General features: G+C 38.2%; 1 protein-coding gene across 4 annotated transcripts in view; it reads left to right on the plus strand.

Moving 5' to 3' along the window:
- Window positions 1-18287, plus strand: part of Larp4 (La ribonucleoprotein 4) — a 64034-nt gene that overhangs the window by 27186 nt on the left and 18561 nt on the right. For 3 of the 4 annotated variants that reach the window (XM_027396567.2, XM_027396565.2, XM_027396566.2), the window contains exons 6-12: window positions 628-731; window positions 1676-1786; window positions 3358-3411; window positions 5264-5476; window positions 6364-6467; window positions 11140-11352; window positions 12251-12299. In XM_027396567.2, the coding sequence (XP_027252368.1) occupies window positions 628-731; window positions 1676-1786; window positions 3358-3411; window positions 5264-5476; window positions 6364-6467; window positions 11140-11352; window positions 12251-12299 (848 nt within the window). Of the gene's footprint in view, window positions 1-627; window positions 732-1675; window positions 1787-3357; window positions 3412-5263; window positions 5477-6363; window positions 6468-11139; window positions 11357-12250; window positions 12300-18287 lie in introns of those variants that run through there. The other variant, XM_027396568.2, reaches the window with a different exon arrangement.

Raw genomic sequence — 18287 nt, forward strand, 5'->3', positions numbered from 1 at the left:
AACTCACAGAGATCCCGCCTTCCTCTGCCTCCCCAGTGCTGGGATTAAAGGCGTGAGCCCCCAAAGCCTGGCTTGCTTTTACTCTTGTACACATAGTAAGTATTTGCAAGTAAAAGTTGTTGAATAGTAATGGCCTAATTTGTTTTATGATTTCACAACCTGCTAATGAGTTGTGACTTATATATAGTTTGACAAATATTCCTGAAGTTAGATGGTGAACTTGTACCTCCTATATCTCCATCCCCCGCCCCATATGTTTTTTGGCCTTTGTGGTGATGTATTAATAAGAGCAGATTTGTTGGGGTGATTTCTGGACTTTATCCTCATCACTAGGAAGAAAGGCAATATACTTTGAAGTCATAATTATAAATGCTTTTTGTTCCACGGAGTATTCTTTTCAGCATATTTAATCACAGTGTAGGTGCTCCAGATAATTAGCAAATAACATTTGGTAATCATCTTGGCATATAAACTTTTTTTTTTTTTTAAGCGTGACAGTAACTTTTGGCATTTTGCCTTAGCGTTTGATGATATATTTGGTAAAATTGGACTAAATAGTTTTTAATGGCACCATTAATATCAGTACCTGTCACTTTTAAATGAGATACATTGTTTTTTACATTTCAGCTTCTCCTATGGTACAAGTTGATGAGAAGGGGGAGAAGGTGAGACCAAGTCATAAGCGTTGTATCGTAATTCTCAGAGAAATTCCTGAAACAACGCCAGTAGAGGTAATCATTGATTATTATTAAAAATAAATGTCCTTTAACTGTTTAGATTGGAGGAAGTAGGTAAGCAAAGTAGAAACCAATACCCTTGTATCAGTTAATGTAGACTTGTTAGATTTGAAGTATTAGAATGGCATAGGGGAGGAAAAAACGTATACCTCTTTGTTCTTAGGATAAACTTAAGTATTGCAGTAATACTAATTTTGAATGTATTGACAGTTAAAGTAGGAGGATTCATCTAATAAGAGTGGATGAAAAAGAAAATTTTGAATAAGGATTTGTTAACAAAATATAAAAGCTACAGCAAGGATCAAGTGTGGTTTAGGTTTGGGAATAAAATATTTGAATGATATTATAGTATAATGTCAGTATACTGCAGAATTATACCCTTCTAAAAATATGCATACATACACACATTTACTTAATAATTCTACCAAGAATTCACTAACTTTCAAATTATTAAAGCCATAGTTTTATTATTGTTGTATATTCAAAGTAACTGAGCCATAGTGTATGGTTAAAAAAAAAATTACCCAAGAGTAAGTGGATTAGATTATTAAATGACAGACTAGATTGAAACTTGGTCTGATTCTAGAGCTTGTGTTTCTTAACTCTTGTGCTGCTGGCCTCACTAATGCATGTGGGTGTTCTAAAAATTAAAGAGGGGATTGTGCGTCTCTATGAGTTTGAGACAGCCTGCTCTACAGAGCAAGTTCCAGGACAGCCAGGGCTAGACAGAGAAACCCTGTCTCAAAAAACAAAACAAAACCCTGTTGGGGAGGAAAACGACAGGAGAGAGTACTATAAGGAAAATTCCGCTTGCTATTAGAACTGAAGTACTTCTCTTATGTTGTTTATAAATTAATAAACATTATTATGTGAAAATGTTTACACTAACTGCGCATGTTTTCATTTTAAAGTTGACTATACTTTTTTTTTTTTTTTAGGAAGTAAAAGCTTTGTTTAAAAATGAAAACTGCCCCAAAGTGATAAGCTGTGAATTCGCACACAACAGCAGCTGGTATATCACTTTCCAGTCAGACACAGATGCACAACAGGTGAGAGGAGAGCTTCCATTAAAAATCTTACTGGAAAAAGAAAAGTTATGTATTTTGTTGAAGAGGATGTATTTAGGGTAGGGATGTGACCCAGTAGTAGAGTACATGTTAGGATACGTGAAGTCCTAGGTTCAGTGGTCAGTACCACAAGAAAAGGCCAGATATGGTAGTTCCTCCTATAATCACCAAACTTGGGAGGTAGAAACAGGCAACATCAGGAGTCCAGAACCAACATTGACTACATAACTGAGATTGGGTTACATAGATCCTGTATCAAAAACTTTAATAAAGGAGGAAAACTTAAATTAGACATGGCAGTAATGGTGCATGCTTGTTATCACTGAAGTAGGAGGACCAAAAATGTGATGAGTTTAAGGCCAGCCTAGGTTACAGAGTGAGACTGTCAACAAAAAGAAGAAAATGTTTACTAAGACTGATCATATTTTTACTTAATTGATAATTGGTCTTCTTTTTTATCATCTGCATATTAATTTTAACAGATCTTCTTTATTATTATTTATTAGTTTTCATTTTTCAAGACAGGGTTTCTCTGTGTAGTCCTGGTTGTCCTGAAACTCACTATGTAGACCAGTCTGGCCTCGAACTCACAAAGATCTGCCTGCCTCGGCCTCTGGAGTGCTGGGATTGAAGATGTGCCATTTCCTCTCTACCAGTTTTATCAGTTTTAATTTTAAAAAAATGTTTACTGGTCAATGAAAAAAGCACAGACTTTAAATATATGTAAAGATTTGTAGTTTTTTGTTTTTTGGGGGGGGGGGGGACTGTCTTATTCTGAGGCTGGCTGATACAGGACTCACTGTGGTAACCTAGGCTCCATGGCAGTCTTCCATCCTCACTTCCTCTAGAATGCTGAGATCTTATCCCCCCCCCCTTTTTTTCTTCTTTAATGTGTATGAGTGTTTTGTCTGTGTGTACCTGGTGCTCAAGAAGGCAAGAAAAATGTGCTAGATATCCTGGATCTGGAAGATGTGAAAAATCAAATTCAAGTTTTTTGTTTGGAGACTCAGTTATCTAGGGTTTTTGTTGATGGTGTTGTAGTGTTTTTTTTTTTATTTTTTTATTTTTTAAATTTTTTATTTATTTATTTTTGTTGTTGTTGTTGTTTTTTCCTCTTGTGTATTTGCAATCAGTGAGGTTGGCCAGGCTGGCCTCTCACTCCCAGCAGTCCCGTGTCAAAGCCACCACTCACAGCTGAGTAAAATTAAAGTTGTTACTTGTTGATTCATGTGTCCTGCCTTTTGTCATAACCTCAAATCAACTTCCTGCATTACCTACGATCTGTAACTAGGAGTGTGTTGTTTTCATGCTTTTTCCTCTCATTACCTCAAGGTTTGTTGTTTCCATTTGTTTTTGCCTTGCTGTGTTCAAGGCTGGTTTAGCTCACAAAGCCATCTACTGTGTAGCTTCCTGAGTGCTGGGATTACAAGTGTGCTCAGCAAGACCTTTTTGTTTAGTTTAGGAACTGATAATAGCATGCTCATTTGGGAGAATGAAAAAGACTTTATTAAAAATGTTTAAATACTAATAAAAGTTCATTTTTGTTTTAACAGGCTTTTAAATATTTAAGAGAAGAAGTTAAAACGTTTCAGGGCAAGCCAATCATGGTAAGATACATTAGATGATAGTGTGAAAAAGGGTTGGGGGGTGACTGTTACTGGGTTTTTGTCTATTTTGCTTCTTTTAAAAGAATTAAGAATACATGAAAGATGTTTTATAAAACCTATAGTAAGTTTAGAAACATTCCTGTGTTCTTTAGAAAATTGGTTGACATAAAACATGAAAACAGTCTGAATACAGAAGTTTTTTTTACAGGGAATTACAAAGTTTTTATTCTAATTCACATCCTTTAAATCCAGATCTCAAATAATAGTAAGTGATAAAAACCATTTCCAGTTCTTCCAGCCCTGTCTCAGTTAACTGTTATTACAGTTACATCCATTTGAGAAGGAAGTGTTACAGATAATACTTCAGTGTCTTTCTTTTCAAATTCCATAACATTTGCCTTCTTTCATCATTATTACCGTTGTGTAGACTTGACTAGTTGGTGTAGGCTCATATACACTGATTTACTAACTCCTTTCTTATTTTCTTACTGTTTTAGTTTTAAGCACTATGCACACATTCATTCATTCTTACAGAGTGAGAGAAGGAAATTGGTTGTTTCGGGCTATCTTGAGCTACATAGTGAGTTCAAGGCAAGCCTTGTACATGTGAAAGAACAACTTACTGAGATGTGCTCTTGATTTTTCCACTTTGACTACTGAAGAAAATGGTGTAGCCAGTCTAGTGTCAAATGACTAACTACTAAGGAAATCAAATGGTGCAAGTAACTTTTACTTCAGACAACTATCACAAGATACTACTGTAAGAATTGGCATCTAAATCTGATTTGTGTGGGGTTGCTGATAATACGAGTTCCATATTACAATTGAGTTTCCTTTGCTAATCATTCTATCTTTGTTTCTCTCTTTTAATCACTGTTCCCCTTTGAGGTTACAGAGATACTGTTTTGTGTCTCCTAATGACTTAAAGGTTTCATATTTATATTTTGATCTTTGATAAACCTTCATTAATTTGGTATATATTATAGAATAAAACCTAATTCCCTTTTAATTTAATATATTTTAATTATTGTGTGTGTGTGTGTGTGTGTGTGTGTGTGTGTGTGTGTGTGTGTGTGTGTGTGTGTGTGTGTATATGTGCATATATCTGAGATTAGGGACATCCCTGGCTCTAGAGTTACAAGCAATTGTAAGCTGCCTGAAACAGGTGCTGGAAATTGAACTCATTTTTTTCCCTTAATTTGGACAATTGTCTACTTTTACTTGCTGATTCAACCTGTCACATTTCTTTAGAGATGTGTCTTGGGGGTCTTTGATCTGTTTCCTCAGTCTTTATGTCCCTGAGCCACTACTCCTATCTTCATTATGACAGCTTCAGTGTCCTTTTTCTATAAGCAATTTTTTTTTCATCTTTTTTATGATTTTACTGTGTAGATCCGTGTTTATCTGGTGCCAACAAGAGCCAAACAAAGCAATATTGCACTTTTTATTTTAATTACGTATCCATGTATGTTTCTGCACATGAGCATCTACAAGTAAGTGCCAGTGCCAGTGCCAGCAGAGGCCAGGGGCACCTTTTGTTCTTAGCTGTTTCCTATAACCTAATGCACTCCAGGTTCATGTTACAGATGGTAATATTTCCCTTTGCAGGGCTAGAGGATCCTCTGGAAGGCTAGCAGACACACGCTTAACCATTGAATCAACCCATGTTTACTTATTTTTACCTTGTTTATTGTGGTTCTTCTCAAATCCATACTTTTCTATTTAAAGCTATTGTTTTATTTTGCTCAATTGATTCTAAGCAGAAATAAATCATAACATTCATGAAAAATGAGTTGAATATATTTGCTGTAATATACACTTCATCTTTTATTATTATGTTTTCTTCTTCTAGGCAAGGATAAAAGCCATTAATACATTTTTTGCTAAGAATGGTTATCGATTAATGGATTCTAGTATGTATACTCAACCCATTCAGACTCCAGCTCAATATCCCTCACCAGTCTTTATGCAGCCAGTGTATAACCCTCATCAGCAGTACTCAGTGTACAGTATTGTGCCTCAGTCTTGGTCTCCAAGTCCTGCACCTTACTTTGAAACACCACTGGTAAGTGAGACTTTTAGAAAGTACTAAGATATTTAGATCAAGCTAAAAAGTAAAGAGATGATCTGAAAACCAGGTGCAGATGCATTTGCCTGTGTTTGGAGCACCCACAAAGCAGCAGCTTCAAGGTCAGACTAGTCTGCATAGCAAGTTACAGACTACCATAGTCATCATAAAAATGACCCATAAAAGCCCAGTTCATCTCTAGTCTAAGCATATTACTGAGGGTTGAGCTGTTAGTTCTGCAATTTGATTGTTTGAAGAATTACTAAGTAATTTGTGGTTGGTTCATTAATTGATTGATTGATTGTTGGTTTTGCCATGTATCCCTGGCTATCCTGGAATTCTCTATGTAGACCAGGCTGGCCTTGAACTCAGAGATCCTCCTGTGCCTAGACGGCTGGGACTTAAGGTGTGCACCACCATGCCCAGCTCCTTTGTGATTTTTAAATGATTCTAGTGTTGTAAAATTTTGTCATGAGCCAGGCATTGGTGGCACACACCTTTAATCCCAGCACTCGGGAGGCAGAGGCTAGGCAGATCTCTGTGAGTTCAAGGCCAGCCTGGTCTCCAGAGCGAGTGCCAGGATAGGCTCCAAAGCTACACAGAGAAATCCTGTCTCGAAAAAAAAAAAAAAAAATTTTTTTTTTTTTTTTGTCATGGAAGAGCAGTTTGTATGTAATGAATTAGTAATGTGTTATTCATAATAAAATGGTGTTTAGTGGGAGCATTGCAGAAATGAGTAAGTACAGAGTTTTCTATTCTTTTTGACTTATTGAAGAAACTGATGTCAAAACCCTCTCTACAGTAGTATGTTTTTTGTTTTTGTTTGTTTCTTTTTGGTTTCCAGTAGTATATTCTTACAGTTAAACATTTATGTTTTCTTTTAGGCTCCTTTTCCCAATGGTAGCTTTGTGAATGGCTTTACTTCACCAGGATCGTATAAAACAAATGCTACTGCTGTGAATATTAGCCGACCATTCCAAAAAAATCGGTAAGATAAAAAATAATACCTGAAATTTATTTTAAACAGTTCCCAGTAATTCATAAGGAATTACCATATTCTTATTGGGAGACTCAATGTAATTGTTTTCATTTATTTTTATAAAAAGTTTGTGAATTGTTCAGTCTAGAATTCTTCAAGGCCAGAATAGGTGAGGATTTCACCCATCTTTTAATGTAGACTGTATGCTTCTGTCCCACCTGGTACCACAGCTGGTTAGTTCCAAATCAACACACAGAGGCTTTTATTAATGATAAACTGTTTGGCCAATGGCTCAGGCTTCTTATTGGCCAGCCCTCTCTTACTAACCCATTTCTATTAATCTGTTTATCTCCATGTGATCTTAGCATACCGGTGATGCCCCGACCTCTTGCTTCCTCAGCAGCTATATGGCATGTGGCCCCATCCCTGCTCCCCAACTCACTCTCTGCGGTCCTCTTTCCAGCCTTCTCCTAGTCTGGTAGCCCCGCCTCTACTTCCTGCCTGTCGACATCCTACCTGTCCATTGTTTATTCATTCACAGCATACAGAAGGACAACCCCCATCACTTCCTTATTTTATTTTATGTGTGTGGGTGTTTTACCTGCATGTAAACCTATACCACTTTCATTTCCATTTTCCTAGTAACCCAGAGGAAGGCATTTTGTCCCCTGGAACTGTAGTTACATATAGTTGTGAAACACTGTGTAGACTCTGGGAATTGAACCTTGGTCCTCTAGAATTACAATTCTCTTAACTACTGAGCCAGCTCTCCACCTCCTGCTTATTTTATTATTTTTATATTTTTGTTTTTCCAGATAGGGTTTCTCTGTGTAGTCCTGGTTGTCCTGGAACTCGCTCTGTAGACCAGGCTGGCCTCGATCTCAGAAGATTCACCTGTGTCTGCCTCCCAAGTGCTGGGATTAAAGGCTGTGCCACCACTACTGACTCCCAGTTTATTCTTTAATCCAAGTTCTGGGTATTGAATTTAGGTCCTTATGCTTATAACAGAAGCACTTAACAATGGAGTTTCTTCCCCAACACACGATTTTTTTTTTTTTTTTTTTTTTTTTTTAGTAAAAGTACTGATTTTTCCATATGTTTGTCTTAAAAGTATAGGGCTAGAGAGGCTGGAGAGATGGCTTAGCCCTTCAGAGCACCCCCAGCTGTTCTTCCCACGGACACAGTTTTGATTCCTAGCATCCCTATGGTGGCTCACAACCATCTATGACTAGTTTTGAAGGGTCTACCTCCCTCTTCTGGTCAACACTGATATAAAGTGGCTAAAACATCCATACAAATAAAAATTGTAAAACAAATAAAACCAAACCTACAGGGTTGGGCATGTCACTCACTACTCTCACCTTGTTTCATTAAGGCCCTGGATTCTAATGCCCCCACAATAAAATAAAAGTGTGCACATGATGCGTGCAACCATGTATGTACAGTTTTTTGGGGGGGAGTGCGTTCAAGACAGGGTTTCTCTGTGTAGCTTTGGAGCCTATCCTGGAACTAGCTCTTGTAGACCAGGCTGGTCTCAAACTCACAGAGATCCGCCTGCCTCTGCCTCCCAAGTGCTAGGATTAAAGGCGTGTGCCACCAACGCACGGGCGTATGTATAGTTCTTTTGTGTGTCCTTAGTGTTCATGTGTGGCATGGCATGCATGTGGGGGTCAGAAGACAACTTTGAGGAATCAGTTTTTACCTTTGTTGAAGCAGGGTTTCTTCTTTCTACCACTATACATACCCAGTCTAGCTTGTCCTTGAGTTTCTGGGCAGTTCTTTTGTCTGATTCCTATGTCTGTAAAGGAATGTTGGGATGACATGTGTTAGCACATCTGGTTTTTGTATGGATTTCCAAGGTCAGCTTACCTGCTAAGCTGTCTCCTACAGAAATAATAGGAGTGCTTTCTATTTTTCTTTTTCTTTCTTTCTTTCTTTTTTTTTTTTTGTTTTTTGTTTTTGGTTTTTGTTTCTTTTTGTTTTTCGAGACAGAGTTTCTCTGTATTGTTTTGGAGGTTGTCCTGGAACTCGCTCTGTACCCGAGGTTGGTCCCAAACTCACAGAGACTCCCTGCTTCTGCCCCTGAGTGCTGGGATTAAAGGTGTGCGCCACCACCGTCCAGCATAAGAGTACTTCTTATTAAAATGCTGAAATACTAGGTTTTCACAACCACCCAACTCCTTGTTTCTTTCTTGCTTCTAAGAAGTGATGGTTAGCCAGACCTACTTCAATTAAAGGCCCCCTTCCCTTCAGTTTTGTGTATGTTTTGGGGGAGGGCAAATTATTTTATTTATTTATTTTGTATTTTTAATTTGTTTTGAGACTTGGTTTCAAAACAGAGTGCATTTTCACTTTCCCCTGAAGAGAGGAGGGAAGAGAGGGTCTTTTATATAGTTCTCCTATAACTCTAAACCAGTCTGGCTTCTGCCCCCATTGTAGTGGGAGTAAAGGCATGTACTACCACACTACTTTTTGTTCTGTTTTTGTTTGTTTGTTTTATGTGTATATTTGGTATTGTTTATATTTGTTGGTTTTATTTTTTCAGGTTTGGTATTTAGCTCAGACATGTACTATGGTCAAGAATGTCCTTAAACTCCCAATCCTCTTGCATCCACCTCTCAAATGCTTGGTTTACAGGCTTATAGTCCATGTTTAGGATAATACTTTTTGGTTTTCTAAGACAGAGTTTCTCTGTGGCTTTGGAGCCTGTCCTGGAACTAACTCTTGTAGACCAGGCTGGTCTCAAACTCACAGAGATCTGCCTGCCTCTGCCTCCCAAGTGCTGGGATAAAGGCTTTCGCCACCAACGCCCGGCAGGTTAATACTTTTTTGAAATGTTTCTTTCAACTTTTGATAGCCCAATGATAATCTACCTAGTGAGAATGGAGCTAACTTGCAGAAGTCTAGACATTTTTCTACTTTGCTATCACTGTTTCTTTATTCATCCCTCCACCCTTTCAATGCCTGGACTGGGATTATTAAGTCCCCCTTAGTAAAGGGTAGGACTAAAGCTAGTTAAAGTTTAAAAACTTATGTATTGGGCCTGTCCAATGCATGGTGAAATTTGGTGAATGATAGTTTCTGAAGTCCATGTAAACTTTGTAATTGAATCTTACCAAGTTATTTTCAGGAAAAAATAGATAACTATTTTTAAACTTCTATTAAAGGATATACTGTAATTTTAGTTACTTTTAAAATTTTTTTTAAAAGATTTTATTTATTTATTCTGTATCAGTCTTCTGCCTGCATGCCAGCAGAGGGCACCAGATCTCATTCAAGGTGGGTGTGAGCCACTATATGGTTGCTGGGAATTGAACTCAGGACATCTGGAAGAACAGTCAGTGCTCTTAACTGCTGAGCCATTTCTCCAGCCCCCACTTTTAAAATATTTTATAATGAAAATTTTCTTTGGTTTTTTTGAGTTAGGGTTTCTTTTTGACTGTCCTGGAACTAACCTTGTAGACCAGGCTAGCTTCAGACTATTTTTTGAAGCATCATTTTAGACTGACTTACACAAAAAGTTTAACCTGACATTTCATAGTGGCTTAGGAGTAAATGTGGAGGTGAGTTGTGATTTTTGGTTTGGTTGAAAAGTCTTTGGAGTGAATACCTGTTTATATTTTAATTATTTGTAGTGTTTTAAATCTGTTTAAAAAGCCAAGAAATAGCATGTTGTTGATACTATGAATTTATATCTGTAAAAACAGATTGTAAGAAATGGGCATATAAACTGTAATCAGTGTACCAATTGAAAAATCTCACACTTCCTTTTTAATTTGCTGTTGAGCCAAGATCCTTACTTAGGTTTTTTTTTATATTTTATTATATATAGGTATATATATATATATAGATAGATAGATAGATAGATAGATATAGTTTTTTTTCAGGACAGGGTCTCACAATGTAGCTCTGGCTTTCTTGTAGCTTGATTTGTAGATCAGGCACTATGGCTTCAAACTCACAAGAGATCCCACTGACTCTGCCTCCTGAGTGCTGTTATTAAAGGTGTGTGTCACCACTGCTCTATAGTTAGTTGGGTTTTGTCTTGTGATTGTTTGGAGATAAGGTCTTTCTAGCCCTGTCTTTTCTGGATCTTTTCTATTTTCTCCTAATCTTAATAAGCATCGTTTTCCTACGTGTGTAATATAAATATATAAAAACAAATATAATATTTTTAGTCACCCATGTAAGAGTGAGTTTTTTCTTACTTCCATTGGTGGCTTTACCCTTCTCAGATACCTGATAGCCCTTGTTAGTAAATACAAAGTCTGGTGTCTTTGGTTTGTTGTTGTTTTTGTTTTTCTTTTTTAGATGCCAGTAAAATCCTAACTGTGGTTTCATAGCTGTGCTTGAGACCATTACTCTGGCTGTCCTGGAATTTCCTATGTAGACCAGGCTTGCCTCAAACTTATGAAGACCTACCTACCTCTCTCTCCTTATTGCTGGGATTAAAAGTGTGCATCACCAGCTTGATATTTACTTTTTTCAATATTGAGGTAGAAGTAGCTTCATCTAAAACTTCAGATTCCCCCCCCCCCAAATTTTGTCAAATACATCACATGATATGGACATTCTTTTGCTTTTACGTAAAAATATTCCATAAGATGTATAACAATTTCTTGATTTATCCTGTATGTGGGTGTGTGTGTGTTTTATTTATTTAATTTTTAATTTTTTTTAGTGTGAAGCCTCATTTTAGGTCATCCAGTGGTTCAGAACACTCAACAGAGGGCTCTGTATCATTGGGGGATGGCCCATTGAGCAGATCTAGTTCAAGGAACTTTCTCTCTGAACGACAAAACCCTACAGTAACAGGGAATCAAGAACAAACTTATCTTCCAAAGGAGGCTCCAATTTTACAGATGGATCAGAATGGGGACTTTGGTAGAGGCAGGTAAGGAAATGGAGTATATGAAAATTATTTAATTATAACATGCTCATCTTCAATGTTGAAAACCTTCTGGTTTTGTTTTAATTATTGGTATATGATTATCTTAAATAAATTCGTTGTTCTTATAGGTTAATAGAACTTGGGAAGGTTTAGTTTTAGTTTGAGATGGGAGTTTAGCAGTGGTAGGAATTTGAATACATGTTCTCAGCCATCTCATGTAAGCACTAACACTCAGCTGCACCTATACCTTTAAATCAGGGTTTTTTGGGTGGGAGGGGGGTTTAACCTATGCCTCCCCTGTAACTTGCCACCTAGAAACTAAGCTGGCCACAAAACTCAGAGATTTACCTGCCTCTGCTTTCTAAAAGGATTGGGATTAAAGGTGTGCACCTCCATGGCTAGCCCTGTCTTCTATTTTGAATTTCTCCTTACTTCTGAACTGTAAGAGTAGAGTTCTATTTTGTCTACTATGCTAAATTTGACTTTAAAATGCTTCTGGTGGGGGCTAGAGAGATGGCTCAGAGGTTAAGAGCACTGACTGCTCTTCCAGAGGTCCTTGATTGATTCCCAGTAACCACATGGTGGCTCACAACCACCTGTAATGAGATTTGGTGCCTTCTTTTGGAATGCAGGCATACATGCAGGCAGAACACTGTATATATAATAAATAAATAATCTTTTTTAAAAAATGCTTCTGAAATGGAAAATGTGTTACTTAATAGAAATGGGTCCAGCTAGCTATGTGGTGGAAGTAGTTGGTGAAATTTTGGGGGGATTAGTTCAAGATCTTTTCAAAAGAAGTTACATAATTCCTTAATAATAATGGAGGAATAGCACCTATTTTGAAAATTTAAATGTTTGAGAGGAAATAAGTATATGTATTCTTCCTCTTTATTAATAGGAGAACTCTTTTTAGAGGTCGAAGACGAAGAGAAGATGACAAGATCGCAGTAAGTATTTTACCTTTTGCCTTTAGAATTATTTTTCCTTTCCTGGCTTTATTTTGTTGATTATTTAAGCAAAAATAATTGAGCCTGATGTTGACATGAAAGTCATTTATACATTCACCCTCTAGTGCCTAGTTAGATATTTGAGGTTATATTACTAATATTTTATATCTGGCATATTTAAGTAGCTTAAAAATAGATTTGACCTAGGCTTGGTGCTTGCCTTTAATTACAGTCCCAGTGCAGACAGTTCATACCAGCATGATCTAAATAATAAGTTCTAGGCCAGCCAGGGACACAAAGTGAGACTGTCTTTAAAAGGAAGAGGAAGAGGTAATTAAGTTTGAAGGTTTATTACATTATTGTTATTGTGTTTTGGCACTGTCTCACTGTATAGCCCAGAATGTCTTCAAACTCAATCCTACTGCTTCATCTCCCAAATACTAGGATTATAGGTGTATGATACCATGCCCAGTTCCTTTCTGTTGTAAAGTATTACTTAAGCTATGTAAAGATGTGTTACATTTTTTTAATTATGTAAGAATGTGTTGCTTGGCTTGCCTAAGGCATCTGATTGGTCTAATAAAATGTTGAAGATAGGCAGTAGAGGGATAATGAAGAGAGAACAAGTAGGATGAAGAATCTTGGTTCAAGGGAGAAAGAGAGGGAGACACCCAGGGCCAGCCAGGCAGGTAGCCAGCGAAAGCCAGACAAGCCAAACATGAAGAAGCAGGAAAAAGAGGACATACTGAATGAAAGAAAGGTTGAAGCCCTGAGGCAAAATGTAGATGAAGAGAAACAGATTAAATTGAGTTATAAGAGCTATGACAAGCATAAGATAAGGCTGAGCATCCATAATGCAGAGGCTGGCGATCCAAGAAAGTCTGCTACATTAATAAGGCTTGCTACATCTGTTTGTTGCTCATAAACAGCACTTGTATCAGTAATTCATTGATAACCTCTATTAATTAATTTTACTTAATTTCACCATGACCAAATATCTGACAGAAGCAGTTTACAGAGGTTTGTTTTGGTTCCTGGTTTTACAGAACATAGTCCATGATAGGGAAGCTAGGGAATATGATGTGGCTCTATGGCAGAGGGAGCAGGAGACCATGGCTCCTCATATCTTGGCACACCAGGAAGCTGGGGGCTGTCAAGGTGGCCCAGCAGTTAAGAGCACTTGTTGCTCTTTGTAGGACCTGATTTGGTTTCCCTTGTCCATACTTTTTATCTCACAACTATCTGCAACTTTAGTGCTCAAGGACCCGATGCCTTCTTGTGACCTCCATGGTCACCAAGCACACATATGGTACACAAGCTTGTAACCAAAATATCCAAACACACACACACAAAATATGGAAATTCTTTTTAAGAATTAAAGGTGCACACCTTTAATCCCGGGACTCAAAAGGCAGAGGCAGGTGGATCTTCACAGTTTCAAAGCCAGCCTGAGCTACATAGCAAGTTCCAGAGAGCCAAGTTTAAAAAAAAAGTAGAGCTGGGCTATAGCCTTCAAAGGTCCACCTTCAAATGATCCACCTCAGGCAGCCATTCCCCACAACCACGATGGTACCTTCAGTGAACTAGGTATTAAAGTATGTGGTCCTATGGGGACATTTTAGATCCAAAGCATAACCTTAGTAGTGGTCATTCTCTGTGTCTGGGCATAGTTAAAGGAAGGACTGTGCTAGTCTTCTCTCTCTAAAATACTAAAAGGGGAGTCCATTACATTCACTTATGCAGCACAGTTGGAGAGACCAAGAACCTAGTAGTTGTTGAGTCCATAAGACTGAATGCCTCAGCAGTCCAAATCTGGCAGTGAGAGCTTGGAGGGTTGCTGGAGAGCTTTTGGACTTCACTTGGAATTAGAAGCCCAAAGAAGTTGGTTCTCATAGCTGAAGAGACAGCAGCATCAGCAAGGTAGATGAGCTCATCATCATTGAGATTGAAGTTCAAGTGTGGTAATATGTTATTTCTGATTCATTAAAGTTTGCCTGAGGATTCAGAAAGCAAAGTCAGCCACAAGCCATAGAAGCCAGGCAGTGATGACACACATTTAATCCCAGCACTAGAGAGATATAAAAGATAGGAGCAGGGTCTTCAGTAGACTCGGTCTCAGGATTCTCTCCAGCCATGCTGGAGAGGCAGCAGTCTGAGGTTTGGGAGAGTTCATTGATCAGTCATTTCAGCCTGAGGTAGAGGTAAGAGCTACTGGCTGGCCGATTTGCTTTTCTAATCTTCAACTTGAAGCTTGAATGCCAATATCAGTCTCTGAGTCTTTTATTTATCTTGCTACAGTCCAAATACTTGAGAAGTTTTCCTCCTTCCATGTCCTTTTGTCTTGTCCAGTAGTAGAAGGTGCTACCTTTAAAGTGGATCCTTCTACATCACTTAAAGCAACCTGTTGTAGTCAAATTCTCATTCAGGCTCTCCAGGTTATGTCAAGGCAAGCACTTTTACTCCCAGCACTCAAGAGGCAGCGGCAGGTGGATCTATTGAGTTCCGGGACAGCTGGAGATGCAAAATGAAACCCTGTTTCAAAAAAAGAATGAAAAAATGAACAGGCTGGGGAGGTGATTCGGTGGTTAAGAGCACTTGCTGTTCGCCCAGAGAGCTTGGGTTTAGTTCCCAGCACCTATGGGCTAATTCATAAGTATCTATAACCTAATTCCAATGGATTGAACACCTTTTTCCCAGTTCCACAGGCATCAGGCATGTGGTTCACAGACCTACATGCAGACAAACATTCACACATAAGACAAATCTTCAGACAAACAAAACTAACCATCACAGATCCCTGCCAGAGTGATTTTTAAATGGATGGATGGGTGGATAAATTTATTTCAATAAATGTTGCCAAATAGCCATCTTTAGGGGTTATTCCATTTTCTAGTCCCATAGACATGAATTAAAGTTCCTGTTTTATCTTTTGGTTTTATAATATTTATATTGTTTTTGCCATTCTTTTGGAGTATTACATTTGTGCAGAGGGCAGCTTTTGGTAGTAAGTTCTCTTTCTACTGTGACTTCTAGGGCTTGAGCTCAGGTTGTCAAGCCTTTGTGGCAAATGCTATTATCCACTGAGCCATCTCACTCACCCTGTAGCTAATTCTTACATCTACAGTCTTAGTAATTTTTTTTTTTTTTTTATACTTACAGGGGCTAGACAGATGTCTCAGTGATTAAGATCATGTACTGTTCCTACCTAGGTCAGGAGTTCAGTTCCCAGCACTCACTCATATCAGGCAGGTAGAACTACATGAGCTGTAGGGAATCTGAACACAACAGACACCTGCCCTCATGTGCACATATCCTTACATAGACAAATATATACAATAAAAAAAATTTAAAGTATATATAAAGAAAATCTGGCTAGGTGGTAGTAGTGCAAGCCTTTAATCCTAGCACTCAGAAGACAGAGACAGAAATCTCTGTGAGTTTGAGGCCAGCCTGGTCTACAGAGTGAGTTCCAAGACAGACAGACAGGCTTACACAGAGAAATCCAGTCTGAGAGGGAGGAGAGAAGAGAGGGAGATCAGGAATTCAAAGTCATCTTTGTATACAAGTTCAGGGTCAGCTTAACTATTAGACACCCTGGTGTAAAAACAAAACATACATACATACATACATACATACATACATACATACATACATACATACATACATATATATTGAAGTTTTCACCTTCCTAGCTAGAAAGAAGTAAATGTATAACACTAAATATCTTTAAAGAAAGCTTCTCATGTATCCCAGGATGGGCTGGAACTGATAAGTGGCTTAAAATGACCTTGAACAAACGATCTTCCAGCTTCCTAGGTGTTGGATCACAGCTATACATTACTATACATTATTTTTAACTTGCTAAGGAGCAAATCTAAGCTTCATGTATGCTTAGGCACGAATTATTCTGTTGTTTTATTTATGACTTGCCTTATGGGCAGCCATGAAACTTTAGGCCTTGTCTTAGGGTTTCTGTTGCTGTAAAGTGACACCATGATCGCAGCAACTCCTATAAAGAAAAACATTTAATTGGGATTGTCTTACAGTTTCAAGGCTTTAGTCTATTATCCTGAGGGGACATGGCACATGCAGACAGACATGGTGCTGCAGAAGGAGCTGAGAGTTCTACATGTTGATCCACAGGCAAAAGAAGGAACTGTGTCCCACATTGGGTATGGCTTGAGCATATGAGACCTCAGATCCAACACCCACAGTGACACATTTGCCCTGACAAGACCACACCTCCTAATAAATAGTGTCAGTCCCTATGGACCAAGCATTCAATCACAAGTCTATGGAGGGCCATACCTACTTAAACCACTACATGCCCTGACTAGATATTTAGCCTGTCAGTTGTAGCAATCCTTGTGAATCCTCAAGGGCCTTTAAAGATTGGAGAGGAAAAAACAAGGCAGCTGGTGCTTCAGGCCACCCTGGGCTACATTAAATAAATAAATAAAAATTAAATTGAGTGGAAGATAGTGTGGATTTGGGATATAATATAATACATTAGAAATGACAGTATCAAAGGCTAAAAGTTGGCTTACAGGAAATGGAGACAGACTTTGCAGTCCAGCAGGCAGAGTAGAAGAGTCTTTATGCCAGAGTGATACAGCTATAAAAGTGAAGAAGCAAGTTTGTATGTAGGGATTGAAAGGATAAAATCAGATGAGAATGTACAGGGTACCCTGAAGAAAGAAAAGTGAAATGTTACATGTCATAATAAGAGCTTTGGACTGAAAATTGAGATTATTCAGTGTGTTTGAAGTACCCACCCAAAGTGAAATCTGGATTTCTGGTTTAACACTAAAAGCCTGAAATAAAAATATTTATTATTGTGTATTTTGGGAGGGAGGGGGAGAGAGAGAGAGAGAGAGAGAGAGAGAGAGAGAGAGAGAGAGAGAGAGAGAGAGAGAGAGTGTATGTATGTATGTATGTATGTATGTATGTATGTATGTATGTATGTATACATGAGTGCCTGTACATGTGCTTGTGAACAGTTGGTCATTGATGACCATCAAAAAGTAAACTAGAGTTTAGTGCCAGCATGCATAGGAATAATCGTTGATGCCTTGAGCCTTGAAGAACATAGTAACAGAAGAAGATGAGTATGAAAATGTGAGATGAGTAGACAGAATGTAGCTCACCAAAAGTTAAAGTAGTTAGAGGAAGATTGTTACTGTCAGATTAGATAAGGTACAACAAGCCAAGAGAAAGGTACAACAGAGGCCAGGAATGCATGAGCCCTCCTGGTCTACTGATGCAGCTCCACACTCAGGGCCAGGGACACTCCCAAAGGAGGCAGTGGTTAATATGTCAAATGCTGTAGTGATATTTGAGGGTAGAGCCTATTCAAATTTTTGTCATTAAAAAACATTGGTATGGATAGGCAGTAGTGGCATAGGCCTTTAATCCCAGCACTTGGGAGGCAGGCAGAGGCAGGTAGATTTCTGATTTCAAGGCCAATCTAGTCTACAAAGTGAGTTCAGGACAGCCAAACAAAGCTACACAGAGGAAACCGGAGGTGGGGGTGGGGTGCAATTAGAGTGAATTCAGTAATGAGGAAATAGTAAGCAATAGAGTGGGCATTCTCTCAGGATTGATTGGAAGGAAAGATGAAGTTTTCAAACATGTTATATAGCAGGAGTCATTCTGTCTGGAGATTATATGGAAGGAGTAATAATAGGGGCAAGATGGTGTTTATTTCTTTAGTTTTGTCATGGAAGAGGAGGTTAGAACAAAGTAGGAAGCAGAGAATTGTGGGCATTGAGTAGGAGTTTTAAGAAATATAGCAGAGTTTTCAAAAGAAGACATTAGTGCTTTGCAGTATTGGCACATAGCTTTAATCCCAGCACTTGGGAGGCCAAAGCAGGTGGATCTCTGAGTTTGAGGCCAATCTGCTCTACATAGTTCCAGGACAGCCAGGGCTACAGAGAAATCCTATTTCGAAAACTAAAAAAGGAAAAGAAAATAAAGGAAAGAAAACAA

Source organism: Cricetulus griseus, chromosome 2 (assembly GCF_003668045.3).
Source record: "Cricetulus griseus strain 17A/GY chromosome 2, alternate assembly CriGri-PICRH-1.0, whole genome shotgun sequence".
In the NCBI taxonomy this organism is placed as follows: Eukaryota; Metazoa; Chordata; class Mammalia; order Rodentia; family Cricetidae; genus Cricetulus; species Cricetulus griseus.